The sequence below is a fragment of the Schistocerca serialis genome, chromosome 1 (genome assembly GCF_023864345.2).
Source record: "Schistocerca serialis cubense isolate TAMUIC-IGC-003099 chromosome 1, iqSchSeri2.2, whole genome shotgun sequence".
NCBI lineage: Eukaryota > Metazoa > Arthropoda > Insecta > Orthoptera > Acrididae > Schistocerca > Schistocerca serialis.
In genome coordinates this window covers 518,420,508-518,446,205 of record NC_064638.1, presented here as the reverse complement: position 1 = coordinate 518,446,205, position 25,698 = coordinate 518,420,508, and the positions used below count along the sequence as shown (strand labels likewise).

The 25,698-nt window shown below is 43.6% G+C and overlaps 1 protein-coding gene across 1 annotated transcript in view; it reads left to right on the top strand.

The window, feature by feature from the left end:
- LOC126474306 (probable cytochrome P450 304a1) overlaps positions 1-25,698 on the top strand; it is a 164,933-nt gene that overhangs the window by 96,495 nt on the left and 42,740 nt on the right. The window contains exons 2-4 of the mRNA XM_050101775.1: positions 11,973-12,221; positions 17,612-17,775; positions 24,811-25,095. Coding sequence (XP_049957732.1) covers positions 11,973-12,221; positions 17,612-17,775; positions 24,811-25,095 — 698 coding nt within the window. The remainder of the gene's footprint in view (positions 1-11,972; positions 12,222-17,611; positions 17,776-24,810; positions 25,096-25,698) is intronic.

Sequence of the window (25,698 nt, the reverse complement as noted above, 5' to 3'; positions counted from 1 at the left end):
GCAGTGCCGTAGGGGACCGCACCGCCACTTCCCAGCAAATTAGGGACACTGTTGCTCCTGGGGTATCGGCGAGGACCATTCGCAACCGTCTCCATGAAGCTGGGCTACGGTCCCGCACACCGTAAGGCCGTCTTCCGCTCACGCCCCAACATCGTGCAGCCCGCCTCCAGTGGTGTCGCGACAGGCGTGAATGGAGGGACGAATGGAGACGTGTCGTCTTCAGCGATGAAAGTCGCTTCTGCCTTGGTGCCAATGATGATCGTATGCGTGTTTGGCGCCCTGCAGGTGAGCGCCACAATCAGGACTGCATACGACCGAGGCACACAGGGCCAACACCCGGCATCATGGTGTGGGGAGCGATCTCCTACACTGGCCGTACACCACTGGCGATCGTCGAGGGGACACTGAATAGTGCACGGTACATCCAAACCGTCATCGAACCCATCGTTCTACCATTCCTAGACCGGCAAGGGAACTTGCTGTTCCAACAGGACAATGCACGTCTGCATGTATCCCGTGCCACCCAACGTGCTCTAGAAGGTGTAAGTCAACTACCCTGGCCAGCAAGATCTCCGGATCTGTCCCCCATTGAGCATGTTTGGGACTGGATGAAGCGTCGTCTCACGCGGTCTGCACGTCCAGCACGAACGCTGGTCCAACTGAGGCGCCAGGTGAAAATGGCATGGCAAGCCGTTCCACAGGACTACATCCAGCATCTCTACGATCATCTCCATGGGAGAATAGCAGCCTGCATTGCTGCGAAAGGTGGATATACACTGTACTAGTGCCGACATTGTGCATGCTCTGTTGCCTGTGTCTATGTGCCTCTGGTTCTGTCAGTGTGATCATGTGATGTATCTGACCCCAGGAATGTGTCAATAAAGTTTCCCCTTCCTGGGACAATGAATTCACGGTGTTCTTATTTCAATTTCCAGGAGTGTATTTCGTAACGATCTTCTTCAATGACCGTCTGTCACTGTCACCCAATAAGCGCTTTCGTCTATCTTGTGACTTAGCGGATGATGTTTTTCCGCTTTGCATGTATGCGGTATAAATCTTTGATACGGTGCCTCTTGAAACACCAAACACTTCGGTTACCTTGGTTATGGCAGCGCTCGCTATACGGGGACCAACAATTTGCCTACGTTCGAATACACTTGGCTCCGATGTAATACACTCACAAGTACACAAAATACTGTTCTGAGCATGACTGATTCTTGCAGCATATTGAGTGCATTGCACAGGTGTCAAATACAACAACGCTACATCTGCATTTACATCTGCAACGCTACATCTGCATTTATTTTCAAGCGTGCACGTCTCACGGCGTTTCCACGTTTCTGTCCAATCCCTGTATGTGTCCCATCAACCACGAATGGGTTAACAATAGAGACGGCTGCTTCTAAAGAACGAAGCGCACGGTGCAACAGGCGTATGAGTGGATCGTTGCGCAGGGGCAACGTTACTTTGAGCGGAAGCTTGAAGTGAATCGGCAAATAATGTGAGGTCAGTGGCAGTGCCCTTACTTAAGCATTTAGCGAAGCAGTGCTGGGCGCATTCGTGCCGTGGTGTGTGTCAACAAATGGTCGAAGAGACCAATGAGAGGGCTGCACGCACAGACCACGTGTTCAGGTTGGACTTCACCGTGACAGCCACTTGAACCTGCTTATTGTAGTTAAGTGATCTCTTCCCTTTACAATTTTACGCCCCTTCCCTCACACAGACTTTCCGAACTGACTATTCCTTCGTGCCTAAGGATGTGTCCTGTGAACTGATACCTTCTTTTAATCAAGTTTATGTTGTGACATGGATTTATTTTTTCCTCGATTGCATTCAGTACTTCATCACTAGGTATCTACAGTGCCTTTCATAAGTTTTGGGACAAACAGAATAGTTTTGTATTTACTTTGAGAAATAACAGATAATCAATTAAACGCATTATGTTTGTTATTCCAACAGACGGAATGATATTCACAGAGCAATAAATTGAACATTTTACTTCATTTAATGACTCACAAAATACAAATAATTTAATATTTACGTGAAATAACACAGATTTGCCTTCGCAAAAGTTTTTGGACAAAGTACAGAAATTAGCCAAAGCTAAGAAATAATGAGGAATTAGTACTTTGTACTTCTACTGCGACGTTGTAACACTTGTATCAGCGGTTTTGGCATACTTTGTACAAGCTTCTGTAAGTACGAAATACTTAGATTTTTCCTTTTTCTTGCAGTCTTCTCCTGACGCCATGTTTGGACTATATGGGAACTTTTCGAATATTTCTTTCTCACGCATCCCATAAATTCTTTATAGGGTTCATGTCCGGACGTTGTGGAGGGGGATTGACAACTTCTGGACAGTTGTACAGGAGCCACAACCGTACAATATAGGCGGTATGTTTGGGGTTATTGTCCTGATAAAATTTGAAACAGTCTCCAATCCCCAAATTTTCTGCTCTCTTCTTCAAAATCTTCCTTAGAATCTGAAGGTATACATTTTTATCCATTGTTTCGTCAATGAAGATCATCTCACCCACTCCCTGGGCCGACATACAACCCAAGCCACAACATGGCCCCTGCCATGTTTCACTGTAACTTACATATATTTTTCTTCCAGCACTTTGCAGGGCTGCCGCTAGACCGTTATTCGTCCATCTGGTCCTGATATGTTAAATTTTAATTCATCTGAAAAAATTACTTGATTCCACCACTCCATGTTCTTGTTTATATGCTCCTTTGCGAATAGCAGCCTCTCCTTCCTATTGGCAGGGCTGATGTAAGGATTCCTTCTTGCAGTTCGCCCACGGTAATTTTCTCTGTACAGTACTCATCTGGTTGTGCTACGAGCAGCCTCCTTCCCAAACTCTTTCTCAGCCTCAATGGCAATTCGTGTAGCTGTGATTCGTGGATCTTTCTTGACCTTTTGTACTATTGCCCTCTCTTTCCTTCTCACAAATATCCTTGGACACCCTGTCTGTGTCAAATTTTCTACCTTGTCTTCATGTTTATATCGACGGACGATGTTCCCTACAGCAGTCCGCAGCAGTTAGGAGGCCTAGGTCAGTTACAAAGTCTAACAGAAAGAGGAATGTTCTGCTGCTAGGTAGTTCGCACGGTAGAGGTGTGAGCCAGCAGTTGCAGGAAGTGTTGGGGATTGAGTACCAGGTCACCAGCATTGTGAAGCCTAGTGCAGGGTTGACTCAGGTGACTGACAGCGTAGGTGAGTTATGTAGGAATTTTACGAAGGAGGATCAGGTAGTGATAGTGAGTGGAGCAGGGAATAGTCTTGATAGGGACGGGGAATATGATGTAGGTAGTGACCTGGTAAAGAAACTGGTGGCACTGATGTCTATTTCGTGCAACTGTTTCTGCATCATGATCGGCCTCATCTTAACGCGGCTGTTAGGCGCTTAACATGGGGCTGAAGGGGGCGCGGATGCCAGAGTGCATGGGTCACTTTTCAGTAGTGCCAGTTGGGTCTATCAGTAGATCGGGTTTCACTAGGCATGGCCTGCACTTCAATAGGTATGGGAAGGGGAGGCTTTCAAATCCTATGGGTGCCAGTGTAGTGGGTGGTGGATCACTCATGGAAAAATTCCTGCAGTAGTTGGTGTTAGAGCTGCATCTTTTTTAGATTGAAATCAGCTGATAGGTATACCTGCTTAAAGGAAGTCCCTCTAACTAAAGGCTTACATTCAGAGGAAGTCATGTTTCCAAGTAGAACACTGGACTCGCATTCGGGAGGACGACGGTTCAATCCCGTCTCCGGCCATCCTGATTTAGGTTTTCCGTGATTTCCCTAAATCGCTTCAGGCAAATGCCGGGATGGTTCCTTTGAAAGGGCACGGCCGATTTCCTTCCCCATCTTTCCCTCACCCGAGCTTGCGCTCCGTCTCTAATGACCTCGTTGTTGACGGGACGTTAAACACTAATCTCCTCCTCCTCCTCCAAGTAGAGAAGGAATTAGTATATTTCATCAAAATATATGAGGTATTAGAGATAAAGTTAGTGAACTGCTTATAGATGTTGACTCTGAAATTATTGGTGTATCGGAGCACCACTTAAATAATTTGACAATTCAGAGGCTAGCTGGCTGTTTTTCAAGGAGTTCCTTGCAGGGTCGGTGAGTGGCTATGTACGTAAAAAAGAGTATTCCATTTGAGTCCATAGACGTATCACGACACTGCACTGAACAGATATTTGAATGTTGTGCAGGGGCAGTTGAGTTTAGTGAAACTTAACTTCTAATTGTTGTTCTTTATAGGTCCCCTAGCTCTGCCTTCAGAGCATTTTTCCTCAAGCTTGAGGGGTTCTTGATTAACTTTGTAGGAAGTACCAGTATGTGTGCTGACTTCAATATAAATTTAGTATATGATGGTGCAAAAGAAAAGATGTTGGTAGATCTCCTAAATTCATATGATCTGATGCAGACTGTGTTTTTTCCAGCTAGAGTGCAGGGGAAAAGTAGCACAGCCATAGACAATATTTTTACTCATTCTTCATTGCTAGATGGTCATTCTTTTAGTAAAAGGGTGAATGGTCTTTCAGACCATGATGCACAAATTTTAACACTAAAAGACGTTTTTACTCAAACAAATGTCACATATAATTACAAACTATGTAGGAAAGTAAATCCAACAACAATAGAGAGTTTTTTAAATCTTGTCAAGGAACAAGGGTGACAGGACGTTTATAGTGCCAGTAACATAGATGGTAAATATAATGCTTTCCTTAATACATTTCTCATGGTCTTTGAGAGTTGCTTTCATTAGAACGAACTAGCAGTAATAGGCAGCCTGGGTGGCTGACTAGTGGGATAAGGATATCATGTAGAACAAAGCGGGAATTATATCAAAATGTTAGATGCAGTCACAATCAAGCGACAGTAGCCCATTACAAACAGTATTGTAAGGTGCTTAAAAATATTATGAAGGCAAAGAGTATGTGATATGCAAATAGAATAGCTAATTCACAGGATGAAATTAAAACTAATGGTCAGTTGTGAAGGAAGTGCCTAGTCAGCTGCACAAGGTCGACGATATAAAGTCAGTTCGTAGTAAAAATATTTCTGTTACTGATAAATCAGATATATGTACAGTATTTATCAATCATTTTCTGAGCATTGCTGGTGAATTAAATAAAAATTTAGTTTCTACAGGGAATAATATAATTTTCTTGGCAAATGCCTTTCCGAGATTGATGTCTGAAATACTCCTTTGTGATACAGAGAAGGGGGAGATTAAGTCAATAATTAAATCACTGAAGACAAAGAACTCTCATGGTTATGATGGAGTGGCTAGCAGAATATTAAAGTACTGTGCTGCAGATATTAGTCCTGTATTTAGCCATATTTGTAATTTTTCCTTTAAGAATGGTCGGTTTCCTGAACGATTAAAGTAATCAGTAGTAAAGCCGCTTTATAAAAAGGGAGAAATGGATAATGCAGACAATTTTAGACCAATTTCTATGCCATCAGTGTTAGCTGAAGTTACTGAAAAGGCTGTGTATGTAAGGATAATTGATCATTTTATATCACACGATTTGCTATCAAATGTTACAGTTCGGCTTTAGAAGTCGTTTAACAACTGAAAATGCTATATTCTCTTTTCTCTGTGAGATACTGGATGGGTTAAACAAAAGGTTTCGAACGTTAGCATATTTTTTGATTTAACTAAGGCCTTTGATTGTTGTAATTTTGTCATATGATGACATGATGGAGACCGTGGCTGTTGTCTGAAGACAAATGTTGATGGTGTTAGGACAGCAACCAGCCACAAATTTACTTTCAATTCCTTTATTCAAAGGAAACCGTTACCGGTTTCGAATCGTTGTGATTCATCCTCAGACGGTTTACTCGCTTTCTTTATAACATTTGGTGCGTTTTATAGATTAATTGTCCTAAAATATTAATAAAACATAATTATAAACACGCCACACACAGATGGTTGCGTTACAGATTTTCGTTGCATGTGACTTACGTGAAACGTCGATTTCGAGTGTTTGTTTCCATAACATTCGTCCAACAGATGTAAATGCATTCCCACTGCATCCTCGTTGTTGCACACGTAAATAGTTCTCACTGTACACTTTAGATTTGTCGCTGAGATCATTTCAAACACGCACCACATGTTTTGATTCATGTTGTTGTTGTTGTGGTCTTCAGTCCTGAGACTGGTTTGATGCAGCTCTCCATGCTACTCTCTCCTGTGCAAGCTTCTTCATCTCCCAGTACTTACTGCAACCTACGTCCTTCTGAATCTGCTTACTGTATTCATCTCTTGGTCTCCCTCTATGATTTTTACCCTCCACACTGCCCTCCAATGCTAAATATGTGATCCCTTGATGCCTCAGAACATGTCCTACCAACCGGCCCCTTCTTCTTGTCAAGGTGTGCCACAAACTTCTCATCTCCCCAATTCTATTCAATACCTCCTCTTTAGTTATGTGATCTACCCATCTAATATTCAGAATTCTTCTGTAGCACCACATTTCGAAAGCTCCTATTCTCTTCTTGTCCAAAATATTTATCGTCCATGTTTCACTTCCATACATGGCTACACTCAATACTTTCAAAAACGACTTCCTGACACTTAAATCTATACTCGATGTTAACAAATTTCTCTTCTTCAGAAACGCTTTCCTTGCCATTGCCAGTCTACATTTTATATCCTCTCTACTTCGACCATCATCAGTTATTTTGCTCCCCAAATAGCAAAACTCCTTTACTACTTTAAGTGTCTCATTTCCTAATCTAATTCCCTCAGCATCACCCGACTTAATTCGACTACACTCCATTATCCTCGTTTTGCTTTTGTTGATGTTCATCTTATATCCTCCTTTCAATACACTGTCCATCTTCCAAGTCCTTTGCTGTCTCTGACAGAATTACAATGTCATCGGCGAACCTCAAAGTTTTTATTTCTTCTCCATGGATTTTAATACCTACTCCAAATTTTTCTTTTGTTTCCTTTACTGCTTGCTTAATATACAGATTGAATAACATCGGGGAGAGACTACAACCCTGTCTCACTCCCTTCCCAAACGCTGTTGCTCTTTCATGTGCCTCGACTCTTGTAACTGCCATCTGGTTTCTGTACAAATTGTAAATAGCCTTTCGCTCCCTGTATTTTACCCCTGCCACCTTTAGAATTTGAAAGACAGTATTCCAGTCAACATTGTCAAAAGCTTTCTCTAGGCCTACAAATGCTAGAAACGTAGGTTTGCCTTTCCTTAATCTTTCTTCTAAGATAAGTCGTAGGAACAGTATTGCCTCACGTGTTCCAACATTTCTACGGAATCCAAACTGATGCTCCCCAAGGTTGGCTTCTACTTGTTTTTCCATTCGTCTGTAAAGAATTCGCGTTAGTATTTTGCAGCTGTGGCTTATTAAACTGATAGTTCGGTAATTTTCACATCTGTCAACAACTGCTTTCTTTATGATTGGAATTATTATATTCTTCTTGAAGTCTGAGGGTATTTCGCCTGTCTCATACATCTTGCTCACCAGATGGTAGAGTTTTGTCAGGACTGGCTCTCCCGAGGCCGTCTGTAGTTCTAATGGACTGTTGTCTACTCCGGGGGCCTTGTTTCGACTCAGGTCTTTCAGTGCTCTGTCAAACTCTTCACGCAGTATTGTATCTCCCATTTCGTCTTCATCTACATTCTCTGCCATTTCCAGAATATTGTCCTCAACTACGTCGCCCTTGTATAGACCCTCTATATACTCCTTCCACCTTTCTGCTTTCCCTTCTTTGCTTAGAACTGGGTTTCCATCTGAGCTCTTGATATTCATACAAGTGGTTCTCTTTTCTCCAAAGGTCTCTTTAATTTTCCTGTAGGCAGTATCTGTCTTACCCCTAGTGAGATAAGCCTCTACATCCTTACATTTGTCCTCTAGCTATCCCTGCTTAGCCATTTTGCACTTCCTGTCGATCTCATTTTTGAGACGTTTGTATTCCTTTTTGCCTGCTTCATTTACTGCATTTTTATATTTTCTCCTTTCATCAATTAAATTCAATATTTCTTCTGTTACCCAAGGATTTCTAGTAGCCCTCGTCTTTTTATCTACTTGATCCTCTGCTGCCTTCACTACTTCATCCCTCAGAGCTACCCATTCTTCTTCTACTGTATTTCTTTCCCCCATTTGTGACAATTGTTCCCTTATGCTCTCCCTGAAATTCTGTACAACCTCTGGTTCTTTCAGTTTATCCAGATCCCATCTCCTTAAATTCCCACCTTTTTGCAGTTTCTTCAGTTTTAATCTACAGCTCATAACCAATAGATTGTGGTCAGAATCCACAACTGCCCCTGGAAATGTCTTACAATTTAATACCTGCTTCCTAAATCTCTGTCTTACCATTATATAATCTATCTGATACCTTCTAGTATCTCCAGGATTCTTCCATGTGTACAACCTTCTTTTATGATTCTTTAACCAAGTGTTAGCTATGATTAAGTTATGTTCTGTGCAAAATTCTACCAGACAGTTTCCTCTTTCATTTCTTTCCCCCAATCCATATTCACCTACTATGTTTCCTTCTCTCCCTTTTCTTACTCTCGAATTCCAGTCACCCATGACTATTAAATTTTCATCTCCCTTCACTACCTGAATAATTTCTTATATCTCATCATACATTTCATCAATTTCTTCATCATCTGCAGAGCTAGTTGGCATATAAACTTGTACTATTGTAGTAGCAGTGGGCTTCGTGTCTATCTTGGCCACAATAATGCGTTCTCTATGCTGTTTGTAGTAGCTTACCCGCACTCCTATTTTTTTATTCATTATTAAACCTACTCCTGCTTTACCCCTATTTGATTTTGTATTTAAAACCCTGTATTCACCTGACCAAAAGTCTTGTTCCTCCTGCCACCGAACTTCACTAATTCCCACTATATCTAACTTTAACCTATCCATTTCCCTTTTTTAAGTTTTCTAACCTACCTGCCCGATTAAGGAACCTGACATTCCACGCTCCGATCCTCAGAACGCCAGTTTTCTTTCCCCTGATAACGACGTCCTCTTGAGTAGTCCCCGCCCGGAGATCCGAATGGGGGACTATTTTACCTCCGGAATATTTTACCCAAGAGGACGCCATCATCATTTAACCATATAGTAAAGTTGCATGCCCTCGGGAAAAATTACTTTCAGCCGTTCGCAGTACCAGCACAGCAAGGCCGTTTTGGTTAGTGTTACAAGGCCAGATCAGTCAATCATCCAGACTGTTGCCCCTGCAACTACTGAAAAGGCTGCTGCCCCACTTCATACAAAGATCTTATAAACATATGAGTATCACAGATGCTATGATATATCGTAACATTTGACGATGATGTCCTATGTTTGGAAAGAATCATATATTCATTTACACAACTGTAATGCCTTTTACATTAGTACAGAGACATTGAATTATTGAGTTGATGTTGCTAAATTAATTATAAAGTTTTTTATATATATTTAGAACTGTATAGGTAAAATAGTATATTATTTTATTACATTTGGCATCGTGAGAATTATAGTAACATATAAATTTGCTACTTGATCTGCAGATAGCTGTATTAATATTATTTGCTTTGGAGGCTGGAAAGTAATTTTTGGAAATTTTTCAGGAAAGGGGTGTTAGCTAACTCTGTTTGTTCGTTAAGGATATAGTCTGGGGTGCTGTTTTTGTGTGTGTGTGTATTTATAATTCTTCTAATATATTCATTGTGGCTCCTTTTTCTGTTAGATGCAAAATTTTTAAGTTGTGCTCAATGTTTCCCGCTGAATGGTTTTCTTCAGCAATATGGGCTGCAAATGCTGATTTGTTCAAGTTACGAAGTCTTAGAGCATCAATATGTTCTTTGTATCTAATTTCAAAACTTCTGCCTGTCTGTCCAATGTAGAATTTTGGGCATGTATCACATTTGAGTTTGTATGTTCCTGATTTATGGTACGGGCTCTTGGAGGTATTCACATCATTTATTACTTTTTGTTGTAATTTATTATTTGTGGAAAAACTGATTGTGATATTTTTCTTCTTTGCAAATAAGATTGCTATTTGGTATGAAAGTGGGCCTATGTATTGGAGAGTAGCATATTTAGGTTTGGTTTCAGTGGCACACTGATTTGGCTTGAAGTGACTGCTGTGAAGTGGATCTGTGGTTTTTGTCTGCATTTTGTTGTGGAGTTTTTCTATTATTGTGGGTTTATGTCTATTATTATGAACAACTGTTTTAATTATATTGCTTTCATTTTGTTGGTCTGTGACACTTATTGGCACTTTTTTAATTCGGTGTAGCATCGTTCTGAAATATGCCATTTTTTGTTGGTGGGGTGGCAAGATGAGTTGCTAATACTGACATCTATGGTGGTAGGTTTTCTGTAAATACTAAATTGATGTTTATTGTTACTATTGCAAATTTTCAGGTCAAGAAAGTTAATGCTTTTATTAGTTTCATGTTCAACTGTGAATTTAATATTTTTGTGCAGTTTGCTAAGATCTGCTGCTAATGTATCTATTTCATAGCTTGTACCATCAAAAAGCAGGATTGTATCATCAAAATATCTTCTGTAGTATATTATTTTGTTTGAGATGTGCTGGTTGGCAGATAAGAATTTTTGTTCTATATGGTTGATAAATGTCAGCCAATATCCCAGCTAAGCTACTTCCCATTGCCAAACCATCATGTTGTTGGTACAGTTTGTTGTTGAAGCTAAAGTAATTATGCTCTAGAATAAGTAAAAGTATTTCTATGAGTTCACAGATCTCCTGCAACACTAATTTTCTTATATTTAAGCAGATTGTTTCTTATAATGTTAATAGTCTCCTTGACAGGGATGTTCGTGTACAGATTGACTATGTCTAGTGATGCTAATTTAGCTGTTGGTGGGATGTGGATGTCTTTAATTAAGCTTATGAGTTCATGTGTGTTATGTATGGTGTAGTTATTTTCAAATGTATAGTATTTGGTAATGAGGTCTTTTAATTTACGGCTTATGAAGTATGCAGGGCTGTTTCTTGAGTTAACAATCGGGCGAATGGGACAATTTTCTTTATGAACCTTTGGCTGTGCGCTTAGTTTTGGTGCCAAGGGATTCATTGTTATACAGTTACGTATTTTATATTTGTTCAGTAAAAAGTTACAATTTTGTAGTAGCTTTCGGAGTTTAGTTTGGAATTTTACTGTAGGATCAGTCTTTATTTCAGTAATATTGTTGCTGTAGAAAAATTGCAAGATTTTCTCTACATATTCTCTTTCATGCATTACGATTAAAGAACTTCCTTTGTCAGCTTTTACTATGAGTGCTTTACTTTCAGACAGCTTGATGTTAATATTTTTCAAGTCTTTAAGTTCAGTGTTTTTGCGGGTATTATTTGTTTGAAGTTGTTTCATTATCAGTTTATTTGTCTTGTATGAAACTTCATTTTTCTCACATGTGTCACAAGCAAGTTTTGTGCAGGCTATGAGGTTTTTAACACTGTGATTATTCATATTTGTTCCAATATTATGTTTCAGACCTTTATTTAATAAAGTGAGTTCACTGCTGCTAAATTGGATGTCAGTTGTATTAATGACTCTATCAAAAAATTTGTATTGGTTTAGCTGTTTGTTTTTATCAAACTCTGAATTGTTCATAGATTTTAAGGCTTCAATTTTCTTTTTGTGTATGGATAAGATAATCTTTTGTTCTTTATCTACTTTATCGTCTATGTGCTGTAGGATGTGTGAGAAATGTAAAGGTGAGAGGCTGTGTCCTAGCTGCAGATGCAAGTTGTACATGACATTGTTTAAGTGTTCTTTTTTCTTGTATTGTATTTTAATCTCTGTTTTTAGCCATATATTGTCACATTTTTGCTTAGCAAATCTGGCAGCTTTAGTTTTGCAGTTAATTTTGACTTTGACATATTTCGTAACTATTTTAAGTGACACTCTTTGTTGAATTTAACGTCTCTTAACATTAACAGTGCTTATTTTCGGTGCGTATGTTTCAGGGCCGCCTCCGATGCCGATATGGGGCAACTACGTGCAGATGCTGCTGTTCAACTACAAGTACCCATACAAGGTGCTGGACCTGCTGACACGCCTCTACAAGAGCAAAGTGATCGGCTTCTACTTCGGGGACATGCCCGCCGTCGCTGCCTGCGACTACGAGTCGGTCAAGGAGGCGCTCAACAACCCGCACCTACAGGGACGCGTCGTCAACATCGGGCTCGAGCACAGGATGTTCGGCAAGAAACTAGGTAATCACAGATTCGAAACATACTCCCTCCCAGTCAAGGGAAAACTTCTCATTTATCACGTTCTGTAGGCTCCTCCGCCGGCCGTAATGGTCAAGCGGTTCTAGGCGCTTCAGCCCGGAACCGCGCTGCCGCTACGGTCGCACCTTCCTTAATACCCTGCCAGAGAATGTACGAAGAGGTGTAGGGTTGCGAGGCGGCTGGAGCTCGCAGTCGTTTGATGTTGGTGTATGTGCCTGCAAATCTAATGGTTCAAATGGCTCTAAGCACTATGGGACTTAACATCTGAGGTCATCAGTCCCCTAGACTTAGAACTACTTAAACCTAACTAACCTAAGGACATCACACACATCCAAGCCCGAAGCAGGATTCGAACCTGCGACCGTAGCACCAGCGCGGTTCCAGACTGAAACTCCTAGAATCGCTCGGCCACATCAAATTAATGGTTGTGGGGTATATGCAGTGAGGAGGGCTCCGTCGTCCGTATGCAGGCTTCAGCCTGGACATGATATTCCGCGTACAGTTTCTGTCGATGACGAACGAGTTTCCTCTTCTAAAAAGACCCTAAATGGCTCGGAATAGTGGAGTGAGTGCGGAGGCTGTACGGAACCGTCTCTGAGCCACACGAATTGACAGCTTTGCAAGTCCTTATGGATGAAAACTGCCCGTTCGGTATGACTGACAGGGTTGAGAGGCCTGAGATGTAGCTTGGTCGATTTGCTCGATCACATGTAACCAACTGCGACACTACCACTGTGAATGTGTCCGAGTCATTACTAATACCGTGTTGCCAGAAAAATACTTTCTCGTGTGTGAATTTTAGCTTCGGTTTGGTGGGCCAGAATATAGAAAATTTTACGTTGCTGATCGTGGGTGTGCAACTTAATGAGGAGCTGATTATTGTTCATTACCGGAAAAGACAGAGAACTGGTGTTTGCTGAATGCAACACGGGCTGCGGAGCTGAAAGCTCCTCTTGTTTCACTGTTGTGCTTGCCAGGCGTGTCCGTTGTTCCATTCATCGCCCCGTAAAGCACTTCCTCGAAAATGGAATGTAGCGTCACGAAACCGTTCATCTTGCTGTCACTACTACGGGACAAGTTACTACTTCACCTCTATTAACACGTAACATGGTGAGTGATATTACATATAGATTTATTGTGCTAAAGCATACACATGTGCTATGTGAACATTCATCACTTCCTACGAGCACTCAAGCTTACAACAAAGACAAAGATAACATTCGCGCCGGTAAAGGCATGATATCTATTGATATCACCGCACAGTGACTATAAACAAAGCACAAGGACAGACGCTTCGTGTCGCGGGCGTGGACCTTAGTGTCAGCTGCCTTTCGCACGTTCATCTCCCCAATCATAGTACTTCGAACGTTGTATACAAAGAAGCTTTATAAGTCAAAAATAAATTGCATGCATGTGAAGTCTTCGATACAGCTGTATTCTTTTGAATTGGTTGGGATTTCAAATTTCTTGCTTTATGTTTGAAGGTAGCTTGTTGAAGACTTTTACACCAGAGTTCACAATCAACCATGAACAGGGGAGTCAAAGTCCAGATGAAAATTGTTTATAGGTATTGTATTGTGGTTGTGTACATTACAGTTTAGCTGAAACTAAGTTTTATTGTCAGTGCCTAAAGTCATTAAGTATTAAAGGTATTGGGAAATGAGTGTAAGAATTCCAAGATCTTTAAAAAAGGCTTCTGTGAGACTTAGCTGGTCATTTATTGACTGTCTGCAGCTCTTGTAAGTGTTAACACCCGTCTTACTGAACACCAAATTAACTGCCGTCTGGAACATTCTGACAAATCAGCCATACTTTAAATGCGAACACTTTAGGTTAGGCTTTACCGTGACTGTTGTTGACATTAAATGAAACAACAAGTTTACTGTTACCAGTCGCCGTTTTAATTTATTTACACGACGCGTTTCAAAGGTTTAAACCTCCATCATCGGGTGGATTTACATTATTTAGTATGACATTTGTGTGTGTGTTGTGTTACGACTTTTGGAGGAACTTGTGGCACTGCCTAGTGGAGAAACAAGACACTATTTCAGAACACGGCTTTAGATTTCTTCTGACAAAAAATTAAACTTATATCTAATGGTAAACATAAAATAAGTAAAATAGAGTACCTCCAGAGGTCACAGGTTCCTATTCGCTGTCGTAACACATCACATGTATACTGTCACATTTGTTACAAATACTTTCTCGTATGGTTGTGGGGTATATGCAGTGAGGAGGGCTCCGTCGTCCGTATGCAGGCTTCAGCCTGGACATGATATTCCGCGTACAGTTTCTGTCGATGACGAACGAGTTTCCTCTTCTAAAAAGACCCAATACTGGACGCATGTGACAGTAATAATGGAAATAAATAAAACGGTGACTGGTAACAGTAAACTTGTTTCATTTAATGTCAATAACAGTCACGGTAAAGCCTAACCTAAAATGTTCGCATTTAAAGTTAATCTGCCCAATCAGGCAATCACGGCTATTTTCGAGTACAAAAACAGTGCAGAAAAGGTCGCAATGACGACACAACACACACACACTCCAATAGGAATTGTCTCAAGAATAACGTCATTCCAAATACAAATGTGACAGTATACATGTGATGTGTTACGACAGCGAATAGGAACCTGTGACCACTGGAGGTAGCCTACTCTATTTTACTTATTTTATGTTTACCATTAGATATCAGTTTAATTTTTTGTCAGAAGAAATCCAAAACCATGTTCTGAAATAGTGTCTTGTTTCTCCACTAGGCAGTGCCACAAGTTCCTCCAAAAATCGTAACACAACACACACACAAATGTCATACTAAATAATGTAAATCCACCCGATGATGGAGGTTTAAACCTTTGAAACGCGTCGTGGAAATAAATAAAAAGGTGACTGGTAACAGTAAACTTGTTTTTTCATTTAAAATCAGCCATAGCAGAACATGTTTTCCGTGATGGACACCACGAGCTAAAACTCAGTGGGACGAGCGTGTTTGCGATCACAACGCATTATCATGCGCGCTTACGCTGATCAGCCAGACATTATGACCACCGACCTACTACTGATATCAACCCGTCCAGGTGACAGCAGCGTCACCTGGCGAGGAAGGACTGCTAGCCAGACAAACGGACGGTGCATGTAGTATCAGTGAGCGTGCTGTTCGTGTGTGGAATGGGGAAGCCGCGCGATCTAGCTGAGTTTGGCCCAGGACAGATTATGATGGCCCGGAAGTTCGACAGAAGCATTTCGGAAACTGCACTACTTGTTGGTTCTTCGAGGAGTGCTATGGTGAGTGTTTTTAACACGTGGCGAAACCAAGGTGTAACCACATCCAGACATCGTGTGGTCGGGCGGCCTCAAAAAAGAAAAAAAAAAAAAAAAAGGTTCAAATGTGTGTGTAATCTTATGGGACTTAACTGCTAAGGTCATCAGTCCCAAAGCTTACACACTACTTAACCTAAATTATCCTAAGGACAAACACACACACCAATGCCCGAGGGAGGACTCGAACCTCCGACGGGACCATCCGCACAGTCCAAGACTGCAGCGCCTAAGACCGCTCGGCTAATCCCGCGCAGACTGGTAAAGCAGGACAGGCGGTGAACTGTGGCGGAACTAACATCAGACATTAATGGTGGGCAGAGTGCAAGTTTGTCTGAACACACACTGCACCAAACACGTCTAACGATGGGCCTCCTCTGCCGACGACCCATGCCGGTGTCAATGTTAACACTACGATATCGGCAGCTACGATTGAAACGGGCACATGGCCATTGGCACTGGCCATTGTGAAGTGGCAGAGCGTTGCATGGTCTAATGAATCCCAATACCTTCTTCATCATGCAGATGGGACGGCGCGAATCCGTCATCTTCCAGGGGAGCAACTCCTTGACACCTGTACTGTGAGACGGAGACAAGCTGGCGGCGGCTTCATTATGCTCTGGGAACATTCACGTGGACATCCATGGGTCCAGTGGAGCTTGTGCAAGGCATCATTACGGCCAAGAAGTATCGTACACCGGTTGCAGACCACGTTGTTTCCTGATGGCAGTGACACTTTTCAACAAGATAATGCGCCATGTCAACAAGGCCAGGAATGTCATGAAGTGGTTCGAGGAATATAGTGGCGATTTCCAATTGATGTGCTGGCCCCCCAACTCGCCAGATCTGAACTCCAGTGAACACATCTAGGACGTGATAAAACGTGGCGTTAGAGTTCGTCGCCCCTATCCCCGGAATTTACGGGAATTAGGCGACTTGTGTGTGCAGATGCGGTTCCAACACCCTCCAGTGACCTACTAAGGCCTCACTGTTTCCATACCACGACGCGTCGCCGCTGTTATCTGCGTCAAAGGTGGACAAAACGGCTATTAGGTATGTGGTCATCATGTTCTGGCTGATCAGTGTATACAGAGGCCATGGAGATTCACAAACACCGTAATAATTTTAATAGAAAAAGATAAGGTATTAAGTTAGATAAAAGATGGATGTCGACTTTGCTCCAACCGAATGACTGTCGACGACTTTCAATCGAGAACGATGACGCCAATCAAAGATAATCACGCAATTGGCTTCACGTGACGAGTGGTGGTGCTCTCTGTGCAGCTCTATAAATGCGACTGCCCATCGAGCCTTTGATGCAGTTGCCGTTTTACCTCCGAAAGTGTCTCCAGCAGTCGGAGTCGAAACATCGAGCAGTAGTTTTACATATCGACCACGGGCTCACAGCCCAGAAGTTTCAACAGATGCTCAACTCATTTGATGGAACTTCATTCGATTACCCTTGTTTTACTTACAACCTGTTTTCAAGACACCAACATCTTCACCTATGCTATGCAAAACACTGTGGAGAGCATGGCAGAGGGTACTTCCGACTGTACAAGTTATTAGGGCTTATTCCCATTCCATGCTCGCATGGAGCGGGGAAAGAAATGACTGTTTAAATGCTTCTGTGCGCACTTAATTAATCTAATCTTGTCCTCAAGATTTTTAATGGAGCGATACGTAGAGGACTGTAGTCCAGTCTTTTCAAGATATCTTCCAACTCCTTTGCTGTCTCTGATAGAATTACAGTGTCACCGACAAACATCAAGGTTTTTAACTTCGTCTCCTTGAACTTTAATCACCTTCCCAAAATTTCTCCGTGATTTCTGTTACTGCTTGCTCAGTGCACAGACTGAATAGGGAATATAGTAAAATCCTGCCTCATTACCTTCTCATCTACCGTTTCCCTTTCATGTCCTTCGATTCTTGTAACTGCAATATGTTTTCTGTATCGAAGCCATTAGTTCAAAATGTGTAAAGAATTTTCTATTTCCTGATACCAACTAGCTTCCAGGACATCGGCTGCACACATGTCTGTTGTCGCTCTGCAGGCATCTTCTTCACGGATGGCCCCCAGTGGCTGGAGCAGCGGCGGTTTTCGCTGAGGAACATGCGGGACTTCGGGTTCGGCCGTCGCTCTGAGAAGCTGGAGGCCGAGATGGGGGCGGAGTTGCGAGACCTGGTGGAGTTGATTCGAGGGGGCCGCGAAGACCAGGTGGGTCGAGGTCTCTGTCCGTCTCTCTGCTAGTCTACTCAGCTGGGTGGGTTCGTCTGCTACGACTCTAGATGACGGTCCAGGTTGCTTTGCTGCCAGATTCTCCCCGTCGCCAAACAATACGCCAACAATTTAAAAAGAAAATCTCCCCGATTTCGGCCATAAGCTGCTCCAAAATGACTCAACAGAAATGTATAGGATAGCTGGCAAGATTCTAAAACTGCCATTGCTGGTACACAGTTGAGCCAAAACTTTACGTCCATCTGCTGTACAACGTGTTGGTCCAACTCTGAATCGCAATACAGCAGCGATTCTGCTTGTCATGGATTCGACTAGTCCTTGGTAGGTTTTCAGAGGTGTACGGCACACATATGTACGCACAGGATACGCAGTTTTCCTAAATTATGGACGGCTGGTTTGCTGGGCGGAGCTGACGCCCAACAGCATTCCTGATGTGTTCCGTTAGGTTCAGATCAGGCGAATTTGGTGGCCAAGACGTCAATATGAGTTCAGTATCATATTCCTCAAGCCAATCTAGAACGATTCTTCTCTGACGACACGGAGATTTTCCTGCTTGAAGATGCTGCCGCTATCAGGGAAGACATCAAACATGAATGGATGCAGGAGGTCTGAAGTAATGTTTACGCAGTGCACAGGTGTCGCAGTGTATTCAGTTACCACTGCTAGCCGCATAAAAGCGCAGGTTAATGTCCTCCGTACCATAATACCGACCACACCAGCATGCATCCGTGGCGCAGTGAATGCTTCTAGCAGCCGTTCCCCTGGATGACGGCGTATCCGAACACGACCTGGTGAATGAAGAAACGTGACTCATCAGACCAGGTGATATGATATGTTTCCATTGCTCCACGGTCCAGTCTCGATGATCCAGTACCCACTGCACACGTAATTGATGGTGAGGTTGGGAGCACGGGAGCCACATGTTCAGTAACGTGTAGTGAATGGTGTGTTCCAGAACACTTGTGCCAGCACCGTCCTCTGTCGTCAGATCTGCCACTGGTCGCCGTCTGTTCTGCCTCGGACAGCTGGCGAGCCTCTGACCTCCATGTTCTCTGATGAGGCGTGGAAATCCAACACCTTGTCGCCTACTCATGGTTTCACCATCCACCGGCTACTTTCAATACATGCTCGCGATAATAGAACGCAAACTGTCAACCAATTTCGCCGCATCCGAGATGCTTCTTCCCAGAAGCTGAACCATCACAGTCTGCCTGTTGTAACAATAACGCAGTGCCAGTGTAAGAGTTCTGCAACAGGTACACGAAATAAATTACTCCACTACAAGAACACTTATTTATGGTAATTCGCAAATACCTTAACATCTATCTCATATTACACATTTAATCTGTACTGACTGAGAACTGAGTTTGTTATCGATAGTCACATCCAGCAGTAACGCTTGTCCGGCGGCTAAATCCGTAGCCACGTCACTGCGCTATGGATGGTGACGATTTAGATAGTTGTGCCTGTTTACGTTAATGCCATATTCTAGTATGGCAGTTGCTATTTCCAGACGAATTCTGCTGAAGAACTGGATCCCAGACAACTGACTATCCACCATAGACTGAACTCACTGAAGACTGAACGCTGAAGACTACTCGCCGATGTGTGTCTGGCACACTGGCAGGTGGCACGTTAATTCACCGTGCAGGCGATTGGTTGTTGCTGTTCCTGCAGATCACAACTCCTTCCAGTCGTCTCTCCGCAGATACGATGGAGGGGAGACCTAATCAGCGGAAGTAGCAGCGTGAAACACAACATTAGACATGGTCAATGTCGCTTAAGGCAGTCGATTTCCCCACTTCTGGCTCCTGTCATCACTAGAATGATTGCCTAGTTGTCTCTGTTAAAGTCACGTGCCTGCAAAGCCTCCAGGCAGCACTCAGACTTGCCGTGGGCAGTGGTCGTGATATTTTTGCTCATTAGTGGATTATGGCAATGTTCAGTAAAGGCTCGCATTGCCACTCTGCTGTATACAAAATCATCATCTGTGAACAGCCTCACAGAGCTCCCGACGTTATCTGCTAGATCATTAGCATAAAATGTAAACAATAAAGACACTATACTGAGGTGACTCAAGTCATTGCACAACGATACGCACATTTACAGATTGCGCTTGTATCCCATACACAAGGTATAAAGGGGAGTGCATTGCCGTAGCTGTCATTTGTACTCAGGTTCAAATGGCTCTGAGCACTATGGGACTCAACTGCTGAGGTCATTACTCCCCTAGAACTTAGAACTAGTTAAACCTAACTAACCTAAGGACATCACAAACATCCATGCCCGAGGCAGGATTCGAACCTGCGACCGTAGCGGTCTTGCGGTTCCAGACTGCAGCGCCTTTAACCGCACGGCCACTTCGGCCGGCTGTACTCAGGTGATTCATGTGTAAAGGTTTCCGACCTGATAATGCCCGCACGACGGGAATAAAGACTTTGATAGCGGATTGGTAGTTGCAGCTAGACCCATGGGATATTCCATTTCGCTAATCGTTAGGGGGGAATTCAATATTCCGAGATCCACAATGTCAAACCTGCGCCGAGAATACCAATATTCAGTTATTATCTTTCACCACAGATGAGTCCGCCCCGGTAGCTGAGTGGTCAGCGTGACAGACTGTCAATCCCAAGGGCTCAGGTTCGATTCCCGGCTGGGTCGGAAATTTTCTCCGCTCAGGGACTGGGTGTTGTGTTGTCCTAAGCATCGTCATTTCATACCCATCGACGCGCAGGTCGCCTAAGTGACGTCAAATCGAAAAACCTGCACCAGGCGAACTGTCTACCCTACGGGAGGCCCTAGCCACACGACATTTCCATTTTATACCACAGATGACACAGTGGCGACGGCATTCACTTAACTACCGAGAGCAGCGGCGTTTGCGTAGCGTTTTCAGTGCTAAGAGACTGCGCAGAAATCAGTGTGAGACCTACGACGAACGTATCCTTTAGGACAGTGTGGCGAAATCTGGCGTTAATAGGCTATGGCTGCAGACGACCGTCTCGGGTGCCTTTGCTAACAATACGAACTCTCCTGCAGCGCCTCTCCTGGATTCATGACCATATCGGTTGGTCCTAGATGATTGGAAAATCGTGGCCTGGTCAGATGAGTCGTAGTTACAGTAGGTAAGAGCTGATGGTAGGGTTCGAGTGTGGCGCAGACCCCACGAAGCCGTGAACCCTAGTTATCAACAAAACACTGTGCAAGCTGGTGGTGGCTCCATAATGATGTGGGCTGTGTTGCGTGGAATGGACTGGGTCGTCTAGTTCAACTGAACCGTCATTGTCTGGAAATGCTTATGTTCGGCTACTTCGAGACCATTTGCAGCCATTCATGGACGACATGTTCGCAAACAATTATGGAATTTTTATGGACGACAATTCACCACGTCGCTGGCGCACAGTTGTTCGCGACTGGTTTGAAGAACATTCTGGACAATTCGAGCGAATGATTTGGCCATGCAGGTCGCCCGAAGTGAATCCCACCAAACATTTATGGGACATAATCGAGAGTTCGTGTACAAAATCCTGCAGCAGCAACGCTTTTTTAATTATGGACGGCTATAGAGGCAGCATGGCTCAATATTTCTGCAGGGGACTTCCAACGACTTCTCGAGTCCATGCCGCGTCCAGTTGTTGCACTACGCTGGGCAAAAGGAGTTCCGACACGATATTAGGAGAAATCCCATGACTTTTGTCTCCTCAGTGTATAACACTGCCTTGCGGTATTCCTGAAGCTACTCTTATTCTCCTTGATTTGACACCTGTTAACAACAACAATGCGTTGAGTTGTATCTGCCAGGAAGTTCTTAATCCAATCACTGAGTCGGTCAGATATTCCGTAAACTTGCGTTTTGTTCTCTTGGTAATAGCTCAGATCACAGAACTCTTTCCGAAAGTCAAGAAACACAGCTTCAACATGTGCGCCGTTATTTACAATCTATGAGATTGGTCGATGAATGGAACAAGGTGAGTTTCAAAGAATCTCAGTTTTTGCAGAATCACTTTCAATCCCTATAGAGGAGATATTTATTCTCGAAAAAGATAATAAAACATGAGTGTATAAGGGATTCCATAATTTAACAACAAACAAAGGTCACTGATATAACGCTATAGTTCTGTGCATCTGTCTGCCGATAGTGCATCTAAGAGGACATAGATTGGCCGTCATAAATTATGCTTCTTACGTACTTAAGCGAAGCAGTCCCCTTTTTCCTCAGCGATAAGTGAATGAAACGGAAGTCAAATTTTTACACTTTCAGTTCAAAAATTTGATATTACCCGTTATGCAAACATTGACATTGCTTGGACGTTTAAGGAGTGTAACTTCAAGTTCCCGTTTTTATCAGAGTCAAGGCTGTCAGACAGATGCATAATTTTTGGAATTCTGAAAAAGATTTGACTCAATATCTCACCTACGCTTATTATCGAAAGAGATCGTATCGGGTATGAAGCGAAATTTGTGATTTGACTGAGGATTACCTGATAGGAGGGACAAGGAATGTTACCTTGGATGGTGAGTCATCGAGGGAAGTAAAAGTATTTTCAACTATGGCATAGGTAAGTGTGCGGGACCCTTTCTGTTCATGTTGTTTATTAATGACCTTGCCGGTTTGACGTAGATGATGCAGGTATCTATAATGAAGTAGTTGCACAAAGATTCAGGCAGACATTAATAAGATTTTGAAGTGGTGCGAATATTGTCAAGTTCAGAAATGTAAAATTATGTGCTCTAATAGAATTAATCTCTAATGGAATCCCGCTAATGAAATTACTTATAACAGTACTATAGTCTGCAAAAATAATCAATTCTGCTTCATGAATGTTCAGTGTAAGGTCGTTCACATACACACTGTCCATCCAAAAAGGTTTCAGACTGTTTTTTTTTTCCTGGCATATAAGCGATGTTAGTGCAGTAACTATGTTGGCAGCTGAAACTAACAACTGTAAACAACGGATTGCATTTGAACAGCCAGTTGTGGAAATTGGAAATTTGTGGTAAGGTCTTATGAAACCAAACTGCTGAGGTCATCGGTCCCTAAGCTTACAAACTACTTAATGTAACTTAAACTAACTTACGCTAAGGATATCACACACACACACACACACACATATGCCCGAGGGAGGACTCGAACCTCCGACGGGGGAAGCCGCGGTTTTGAGGAGGCAGTGTTTTAAGAGTGGAGTACGAACGTAGTGTGTCAACATTGTTTTGTCACAAATCTCAATTGAGAAAGGTCGCTATTCAAGTGTTCAAAACATTCTCCAGAATTTTTTGAAGTGTGTGCAAAGTTTACTCCTCACACCGTGAATTCCGAAGAAAAACAACACCTCGTGCACGACTGCCGCGAATTGGTTGAAATGGAAAACGTAGGCAATTATATTCTAGAAAAAATCATCACGGGTGACGACACTGAATATTTTCACTACTAAAGCACTCACTCCGTCTTCAGGCCACGAGCGGCCTATCGAGACCATCCGACCGCCGTGTCATCCTCAGGGGAGGATGCGGATAGGAGCACACCGCTCTCCCGGCCGTTATGATGGTATTCTTGACCGAAGCCGCTACTATTCGGTCGAGTAGCTCCTCAATTGGCATCACGAGGCTGAGTGCACCCCGAAAAATGGCAACAGCGCAAGGCGGCCTGGATGGTCACCCATCCAAGTGCCGACCACGCCCGACAGCGCTTAACTTCGGTGACTGCACGGGAACCGGTGCATCCACTGCAGCAAGGCCGTTGCCATTTTCACTACTAACTTACCAAAAACACAGAACTTCGCGTGAAAGGTCAACACTTTGATAACATAACCGACACTTTATTTTGTATTACACTGAGGGGACAAAAGTCATATCACGTCGTACTTTCTTTTGCTCGGCGTGCTGCAGCAAATCGACGTGGGATGGACTCAACAGGTCGTTGGAAATCCCTTGCAGAAATATTGAGCCATGCTGCCTCTACAGCCTACTATAATTGCGAAAGCGTTGCTGGAGCAGGATCCTGTGACGAACTGATCTCTCGATTATGTCCCGTAAATGTTCGATGGGATTCATGTCGGGCCAAACCATTCTCTCGAATTGTCCAGTATTTTCTTCTAACCAGTCGCGAACAATTGTGGCCGTGTGACATGGGAGCATTGTCATTGATCTATAAAAATTCCATCTATAGCCGAACGTAACCGTTTTCAGTCAATGATTAGTTCAGTTGAACCAAAGGACCCAGTCCATTCCATGCAAACACAGCCCACACCCTTATGGAACCACCACCAACTTTCACAGTGCCTTGTTGATAATTTGGGTCCACGGCCACGTGGGGTCTACCTCACACTCGAATCTACCATCAGTTCTTACCAACTGAAATCGGGTCACATCCAACCAACCCGCGTTTTCCAGTCATCTAGAGTCCAAACGATATGGTCACGAGCTCAGGTGAGGCGCTGCAGGCTGTTAGCATCAGCGGCCGTAGCCCATTAACGCCAAATTTCGCCACACTGTCTTGGTTGAAACGGTCGTCCTATGTCCCACATTGATTTCTGCCCAGCCTGTTAGCACTAGGGACTCTACGCAAACGCCGCTGCTCTCGGTCGTTAAGTGAAGACCGTCGGCGACTGCCCTGTCCGCAGTGAGAGGTCATGCTTGAAATCTGATATTCTCGGCACGCTCTTGACACTGTGGATCTCGGATTATTGAATTCTCTAACGATTTCCGGAATGGAATGTCCCATGCGTCTAGCTCCAACTACCAACCTGCGTTCAAAGTCTGTTATCTCCCGTCGTACGACCATAGTCACGTTGGAAACTTTTTCACATGAATCACCTGAGTATAAATGACGGCTCCGCCAATGCCCTGCCCTTACATTGTGTGCGCGATACTACCGCCATCAGTATATGTGCATATTGCTACCTCATGACTTTTGTCACCTAAGTGTAGTCCAGTCTGAACCTTTTGAGTGGACAGGAAATAAGTAAAAGGAGAGGAACCCTACGCTACAAGTGACACTATGTGTCGTTTTGGCAGGCGGTGGTGCGGCCGTCGTCAGGTGCGAGCAGCGTGCTGCTACCGGAGGCGCTGGCGCCAGGCTTCATCAACGGGCTGCTGTACGTGTACACGGGCGCGCGGCTGCCGCGCTCCGCGGACGCCACGGCTCGCATGCTGGGGCGTGCGGCGCTGCAGTTCACCAAGGCCAGCGACACCACGGGCGGCTTCCTCACGCTGCACCCCTGGCTGTCGTGGCTGGCGCCGCGCCTCTCCGGCTACCGGGACCACGTCCACAGCTCCGAGAAGATGCGTCTCTTCCTGGAGGTCAGCAGAGCTTCTCACAGCGACAGTTTACTCATGTAGCACATGCTACGAGGGTCCCTCGCTGTCATGTACCCACACCAAACTCCCAATTTCTACAAGGCGAAAATTAACCATTAGAACATTTTCTGACTGGGTGAAATATGCTGACATTAAAGGCAAGAAACTATATCCCGATTTCACTTTTGCCAGAATTCTGGAAAATTTTAGGAAAGGCGACTCACATACGGCTTCTTACCCATTTGACCACAAATGTAACGGGTAGTCAAAAAGTTTCTGTTCGAAGACCGCACGGTCCCGAGTCGATATTCCAATCAGGAAAAATCGCCGTGAGCATTGAGGCAATCATCCCACCAATGCACCAGGTTGAAGACACCCATTTGGTAAAAAAACTGCGTCATGCTGAACGAAGAAGTGCGTAACTGCCTGCTGCACATACTCGTCCCACAGGAATCGTCGACCCGTCAAGGCTTTCTTTGAGGGACTGAATGCGTGATAATCCCATGGGGAGGGATCACTTCTATAGGGCAGGTATTCGATTGTCTCCCACTTGAGTGAGAATGGCTTCCCAGATCGAATGGCGTCATGTGTCGAATCGTGACCAGC